The sequence below is a fragment of the Letharia columbiana genome (genome assembly GCF_014066305.1).
Source record: "Letharia columbiana isolate WasteWater2 chromosome Unknown Sc0000013_s0, whole genome shotgun sequence".
Lineage (NCBI taxonomy): Eukaryota > Fungi > Ascomycota > Lecanoromycetes > Lecanorales > Parmeliaceae > Letharia > Letharia columbiana.
This window is the reverse complement of record NW_023501052.1, coordinates 964,079-972,746: the sequence shown is the minus strand read 5'-3', so window position 1 is coordinate 972,746 and position 8,668 is coordinate 964,079. Positions and strand designations below refer to the sequence as shown.

General features: G+C 29.0%; 1 protein-coding gene across 1 annotated transcript; it reads left to right on the top strand.

Annotated features, from left to right (window-relative positions):
• Window positions 1–1,154: 1,154 nt before the first annotated feature.
• On the top strand, window positions 1,155–2,420 carry HO173_005216 (uncharacterized protein; the record flags this gene model as incomplete). Its single annotated transcript, XM_037307134.1, has 1 exon — window positions 1,155–2,420. One exon carries the CDS (start codon window positions 1,155–1,157, stop codon window positions 2,418–2,420), a length of 1,266 nt encoding a protein of 421 aa, XP_037166258.1.
• Between the last annotated feature and the right edge of the window lie 6,248 nt (window positions 2,421–8,668).

Below are 8,668 nucleotides of genomic sequence, written 5' to 3'. Positions count from 1 at the left end.
TAAATTTTAATATATATAAACGAATATATAACGCTAAATTTCGATATATATAAACGAATATATAACGTTAAATTTTAATATATATAAATAAATATATAACGTTAAATTTCGACGTATATAAATAAATATATAACGTTAAATTTTAACGTATATAAACGAATATATAACGTTAAATTTTAGCGTATATAAATAAATATATAACGTTAAATTTTAATATATATAAATAAATATATAACGTTAAATTCTAGCGTATATAAATAAATATATAACGTTAAATTCTAATATATATAAACGAATATATAACGCTAAATTCTAATATATATAAACGAATATATAACGCTAAATTCTAGCGTATATAAACGAATATATAATATTAAATTTTAATATATATAAATAAATATATAACTTCTAGCGTATATAAACGAATATATAACGCTAAATTTTAATATATATAAACGAATATATAACGCTAAATTCTAGCGTATATAAACGAAAATATTATATTATAATAATCTTATTTTTTTTTAATAAAGATAAATCTTAAATTCGATTTCGAAGATCTTTAAATTTATATTTTATTTACTATTAAGTATTTATATTAATAATTATACTATATAAAATATTTAAATAATATAAAATAATTTAAATAATAGAAATTAAGTTAGATTTTAAAAATTTTATAGAGAAAATTTAAATTATAACTAGGTTTATAGATATAGAATTAGATATCTTACGTAGTAAAGTAGAGTATATGTTAAAAATAGCGAGCCTTAAGGACGAGAATAATCGATTGATTCTCCAACTGCTTCTCTGGAATAGGACTATTTTTCATACAAATTTGGGTGGCTGGGAATCCCAGCCCCCACACCAGTCCCCGCACCAACTTTGAAGGCCAAATCTCAACAGCATACCTTAGGGCTTAGCGCTTATGCCCCAACATTAATATTCCAGCAACTTTGTCCTTAACTTTCTGTTCTTCACACTCATTGTTGTATGGCCCATGCTGATGCTAGATCGTCAACATCTACCTATCTAATACAACAGTTCATGATACTTATGTTCAAGCACTTGACTGCACTTGTCTCTACTCTACTCTATTCTGCTCAATTTTTTCAAACTTGGATCTTGATCATCCGCTGGTCTTTGTTCAGACCATGTCTGTTCTCCTCGAGCCTGACAAAGCACTCTTGGATTGTATATTTTCCCATTCCAAGCCAACAAGCATAACCATCTTATCCCAAACGTATGAAGTGTGCACCTTCATCGCACATTTGGACGCTACTCGCCCCACTGAACCATTGCCTGGAAATGTCGTCGTACGTCTTGAGCTTCCATCAAAAGTTCCCCTACGCACCGTCTCGGCTCTTCAACAACTGGCAACATTGGCGATCCCAGAAGTCGTTCCGGCTGTGTTCCAAACCGGTACCGCAAAACCGGGGGACGGACGAGAAATCTATTTTTCCGTTTCGGCCTTTGTGGACAACGCTGTGACGCTGGAGACGGTCTGGGATGATTTGACAGACCATCAGCAATCCGACATCATGGACACGGTGCTGGATGCAGTGACGAAGCTTCAGAATCTTGATCTGGCGGATGAATCCGTTCTGGCAATCCTGAAAGCCGGCGGGAGCGGGGTCTTTTTCAAAACGACTGGGAAAGAAGGAGATGTCTCGTCCAGCAACCCGAACAACGTAGCTCTCGGGAATCGAGAAATCGGATTCTTCAACGACATGCCCAATCTCCTCACGGCCATCATCGCGTACAACGGCGTGAGCAAAAAATTGACGTTGAGCCCCAGCGTGAGTGAACCAAGCGACGACAACAATGGCATCGTGATGGCCTCTACGGACGAAGAAATCCCAACGGTCCTCCACATCGGGCGAAAGGATCTCGAATCGCTCCAGCGAGATGCCGTGCTCTGCCACAATGACCTCGAACCGCGCAATCTACTCGTCCGCCCGGTGGATGTGGTGAGCGACGGCGGCGCATCGATCCAACGGTACGACCTGGCCGCCATCATCGACTGGGAAATGGCCGGGTTCTTCCCCTTCGCCTACGAGTACGTTACGAAGGACGCCCTCCTCGGCAGTTCAAACACATCTTTCAGCTGGTATTCTCTCTTCAAACGACGCACGGCACCACTGCTTCCTGCAGAATTGGCTCAACCATCATCCAATAAGTCTCAGACGTTTTTGATGGAAGCGATGGATCGGATACAGCGATCCAGGGGGCAGAAGAGAAGAAACGTCGGGGCCTTGTTTCGAGAACGATGGATCGAAAGGAAGCAACTGGTACCTGGCGCGTTTCTGGGGTCCGGATGGGTCAGACGGCCCGATGCAACGAGCGACGTCAGAGTGTACCGTAAAGAGGATAATGAACTGCTCGAGGAAGAGGTTTTGAAAGAGCTGGGCTTGCTGTAGATGGGTTCCTTCCTACCTCCCTCCATAAGTCACGGTACAATACAAAACAAAGCAAAGCAAATAACACTAGTAATGTAAGCTCCTCACGTAGCAAGACAATTGACGATGATGGGAGAGGCTGAAACTATCAAACAAGCGAGCTTTCAAAAACCTCCCCCTCTCCCTTCCCTTCCCTTCCCTTCCCTCCCCTCCTTCCCCTTCTTTCCTTTTTCTCTACCCTTCCTAAACCAGGATTACTTCCCCCATTCTTCCCTTTCCTTTCTTTTAAAGATCGTGGCCTTAGACGACCTCCCATACCCATAAGCAAAGCCAACTATTCCATACATACGGAGGTCGGTAATATGTGCTGGGGCGTGTCCTTCCCAGTAGTGAAAAGCTTGCCAAGTACTGGTTTTCAACTATTTTTGATTCTCAGGGAGATCCCCTAAAACCCCTCGGACCCTTCGGGGGCTCTTTAAGGGCTCTCCGAGAGCTTCTATCGAGGGGCTGTCAAAGCAAGCTCGAAATTTGATTATTTTAGTGATGGGCTAATTACTAATTCATACCCCGAAACTATGAATCCTTACCGAATCATACCCCTAATTACTGAATCATACCCCTAGGGGTATGATTCAGTAATTTGCCATTACTTGGGGTATGATTCGGTAATTTGCCATTCATGATAAAAATCGCAAAGGAGAAAATTCGCGACCTGGGCCATCCGACCATAGAAAAGAGGAAATATCTCCGACCGTATTCAATGTGTGACCTACCAGCTTAAAAATACATCAGACGAAAGCCGAGTGGGTGTTAGCAGCAGCCCCCACGGGGCCCTATTTAGGTTCAAATAGGGGTGTCTGGCTGTCAAGCGCAAACACCCCCGGGACCTGTCTGGCTGTCAAGCGCAGACACCCCCGGGACCAGGCTTTTTTGCGCTTGACAGCCAGACACCCCTATTTGGACCTAAATAGGGCCCCCGTGGGGGCTGTTGCTAACAGTGGGCTAAATTTGGCCCCCCAGCCTGTCTACACCCAGTCTGTGACTCTCACACACAGTCTTCACTCGCAATCATCTGCAAATCTGAAAAGTTCCTGCAAAATTTGAAATTGCTGATCGCGCGTTTATCGCGGAAATCACAAAATCCGCCGGATCAGTAAATCTGATTAGAATCCGCCTAAATTCCGTCGGTTTAGTAATTATCTTAACCTTTTTTATTAGTTCTATTAATTTAGTAGTAATATATACGAAAAAAGAAAAGTTCTAATAATCGACGTTATAATGATAAGATTTTATAATAATAAATATTAACGTTAACTCAAATTTAGCTATAAAATTAAACGATTTAATAAAATTAATTACGTAAGTAATACTCTAATATAATATATAATAATACGTATATTAATGATAATATATATTAATATTATATATATATAGAATAGTACTTAAAGTATATTAGAGTATATTACGTAAAATTTTTAAAGTTATTAAAAAATTTTTAAAGTTACTAAATTAATAGAATTAGTGAAAAGAATTAAATATAGATAAAGTTTACTTAATAGACTAAATCGTATTAAATCGTACTTATAATACGAACTCGACGAAAATCGTATAGAAATTCACTTTTTAAATTTATAGATAATAGTCTATATAGTAAGTTTAATAAATTACTAAATTATACCCTAAGCAATTAATTCTTATCGAATTATATTTTAAATTTTAATATAGAGATATAATTTAGTAATTAGAGATATAATTCGATAAGAATTTATAGTTTCGAGATATGATTCGATAATTAGCCCTTTTAGTAATATTTAATTAATTTTAAGCTTGCTTTAATAGTCCCTCGATAGAAGCTCTCGGAGAGCTCTTAAAGAGCTTCGAAGGGTTTAAGAGATTTTAAGGGATCTAACTCTGAGAATCGAGAGAGACGTTAAAGAGAGACGTTGGAGAGAGACGTTGGAGAGAGACGTTGGGGAGAGACGTTGGAGAGAGACGTTGGAGAGAGACGTTGGAGAGAGACGTTGGAGAGAGACGTTGGAGAGAGACGTTGGAGAGAGACGTTGGAGAGAGACGTTGGAGAGAGACGTTGGAGAGAGACGTTGGAGAGAGACGTTGGAGAGAGATATTAGAGAGAGACGTTATACGGAGAATAATATTAAAAGTTCTATATATACGCTAAATCTCTTAGTATACTTAATAAATATTCTAAATATTTTAAATATTCTTAATATTACTACTTTTTACTTAATAGCGACGTTAATACTATATATACGAGGTATATATATACGAAGTATATATATAAAGTATTATTACTAGAAAAATAAAGCTATCTAAGAAAAAGATTAGATTTATTAAAATGTTAAGTATATTAAGAGATTTAGCGTATATATAAGACTTTTAATATTATCCTTCGTAGTTTACTAAGAATCGAGAGAGATATTATAATTTATTTAATATACTTAGAGAAAGACCCTCTAAAATCCCTCTAATTCTTCGAGGACTTCTATCGAAGAGACTCTTCTCGTAAGCTCGATAATTTAAATAAAAATCTTAGTTTTTAGTATATCTTTACGAATACTTTATTAAATTTCGTCTTCGCTACTTTATTTAAAAGCGTATAATTAACTCTATAACTTTATAAATTTACTTTATTATCATTTATTACGTAATATTAAAGAAATTAAATAGAATAATTTAATAAAGTTAATATTAAAGATTTAGTCTTATAATACTTCCTCTTTTAGATATATTCGTATTTAGAACGAAAATAAAGAAATAAGATATATTTTAGATTAGAAATCGTAGTTTTAAAGAATCTAATTAATTAATCTTAAATTTATAGTTATTAAATATTTTATAATTTTAATCTTAAGTAATAAGAAAGTAAGCTTTTTAATTAAAAGTTCTAGATATATTAAGATAAGAGTTTAAATAGAGCTAAGTACTTAATATACTTTTAAATTTTATAAATAATATTATTATTCTTTATTTTAAGAAGTATTAATACTCTATATAATAGCGACGTAGTATATATATATAAAGTATAAATATACGAAGTATATATATAATAGCGATATTAATAGAATATATAATAGTAATAATATTAAAGTACTAATTATAGTATAAAGAAATAAAGAAAGAGTATAAAGACTTTTAATATATAAGTCTTATATTAGAGAATAAATCGTATATCGAATAATAATATTAGTAATATTATATAAATAAAATATTAACTATAAAGGTTACTAAGTAATATATATATTAAAGTTATTAGAGTATTAAGTCGCTAAGAAGCTAGCTCGAATAAAGTCTAGCGTAAGTCTAGAGAAGAAATATCGATTAAAATTATAATATCTTATTAATATATATAAAAGAATAAGATAGAGCTAAGTTAGAAAATCTTAAATTTATATATATAGCTAATTATAAATTTAAGATTATTATATCTTTTAGCTAGATCGACTAAGTTAGTCTAATAACTCTCTTAAGCTTTCTTATTAAAAATTTATATATAGAAATCTTATACTTTAAAGTACTTAACTTATAATATATATAATTACTTTATAATTTCTTAAATTATAAAGCTCGCTTTACGCTTTTTAACGCTATAAAAATTACGAAGTTTAATTTACTATTAATAAATTAAATAAATATTTAAATATAATAGTTATAATAGTTATATTAAACGCGTTTAAAATCGAATAATAATTCTTTTATCTATTTATATAACTATTCTTCTTTTACTATTTTATTAATACTATTAATTTCATTAATATAAATATAATCGTCTTCGATTTTAGATATATATATCTTTATTACTTATCTCTTAGAGTCTCTATTAATACTCTTAGATTATCTCTCGACGAATTTATTATTATTAATAATCGAGGTCGTAAGCGAGCTTAATAGCTATCTACTACTACTTATAAACGTATTAAAAGACTTTTAAAGAGCTCGAATAAATGAATAAATATATTTTTCTCTATATACTTCTTTTAAGTTAGTAATAGTACTTTTTAATTTAGCGATACTATCTTCTAAAATATATCTTTCTCTTCTATCTATTTTTTATTATTCTATTTTAAAATTTCTTAATATATATTAAATTCTAAATATTATTAAAAAGAAGCTTTTAAAAATATAATAATTATATTAAATATATTCGAGATTAAATAATAATTCTTTTATCTATTTATATAATTATTCTTCTTTTATAAATTTATTAAATTTATTAATTTTATTAATATAAATATATTTATTCTCGATATTCTTATATTTAATTAAATAAGAGAAGAAACTATAATAAGTAAATACGAAGAATATTATAAAGAATACTATAAAGAATATTATAAAGAATACTATATCTATAAATCTAAAAAGTTTCTTTTCATATAATTTCCGTCGAGTTTATATTATAAGTACGATTTAGTATAATTTAGTCTATTAAGTAGACTTTATCTATATTTAATTCTTTTCGCCGATTTAGTAACTATTTTAATTCTTTTTACTAGTTCTATTAGTTTAGCAACTTTAAAAATTTTTAATAACTTTAAAAATTTTACGTAATATACTCTAATATACTCTAAGTACTATTCTATATATATATGATATTAATATATATCATTATTAATATACGTATTATTATACGCTATATTAGAGTATTATCTACGCGATTAATTTTATTAAATTATCTAATTCTATAGTCAAATTTAAGTTAGCGTTAATATTTATTATTATAGAATCTTATCGTCGTAATATCGATTATTAGAACTTTTTTTTTTTATTACGTATTACTATTAAACTAATAGAACTAATAAAAAAGATTAAGATAGTTACTAAATCGGCGAAATTTAGACGAATTCTAATTAGATTTACTAAATCGATAGAATTTGGGCGGATTCTAATTCGATTTACTAATTTAACGAATTTTATAATTTCCGCGATAAACGCGCGATTAGCAATTTTAAATTTTATAGAAACTTTTTAGATTTATAGATATATAAAGAAATTAAGCGATAATAAAGTTATTATTATTAAGAATATAGCTTAGCTCTTTAAGATTTTATATTATATTAATTAATTACTTAATTAATTACTTAGTTAATTACTTAATTTAATACTCTATAAAAGAGAAAGTAAGAGAAGAAATTATAATAGATAAATACGGAGAATATTACGAAGAAATTAAGTAATAATAAAGTTACTATCGTTAAGAATACGACTTAACTCTTTAAAATTCTACGTTATATTAGTTATTTACGATTTTATATTAAAATATTACTTAGTAAGCGAAGAATATTATTATAACTTAGTCTATTATTCTTACTATATTAAGAAGTAAGAGAAGAAATTATAATAGATAAATACGAAGAATATTACGAAGAATACTATAAAGAATATTATAAAGAAATTAAGTAATAATAAAGTTATTATTATTAAGAATATAACTTAGCTCTTTAAGATTCTACGTTATATATTCTCTACGATTTTATATTAAATTATTACTTAGTAAGCGAAGAATACTACTATAACTTAATCTATTATTTCTATTATATTAATATAATATATTACTATAATAACGTTATAAGAGAAGAATCTACTATTATAGTTAATTAAATCTCTTTAAAAGAAATATTAAATAATATATATTAATTGAAATCGTTCGATATCTATAGCTATTTTATTATTCGAAAGATTTTACTATAATAAAAGATATTATGAAATTTACATTACTAATTAATATATTATCTTTATTTCTTTTTAATATTTCGATACTTCTTATTATAAAGATATAATCTTTCTCTATTTTTTATAAATAATTATTACGAATTAATTCTCTATACTCGATATATCTTTCTAATTAAATCTTAGCGCGTCTCTCTTCATATATATATATCTATATATTATATAGATTAAATTAATTTTATAGTAGTAAAAGTAGATTAAAAACGTATAGTAAGCGATTAGAGTTCGATTTAACTGAGAACTAGAACTAAAATTCGATTTAACTTAGAAAAATCTAACTTTATAAATTTAATTCATAGGCCTTTACTTATAAATAATAATATTTTAATAAATTTCGAAGAATAAAAAGCTATTAATTAATCTATTAAATAATTATTAAATAACTCTTATTATTTAATTAATTAATACTATTTATAATAATCTTAATTAGTATATTAAATAGCTAATTTCTATATTTTTAAAGCTATTCTTTATACTCTTAATAAGAATATTATTTAATTTAATAATTAAGTTTTTAATAAGTT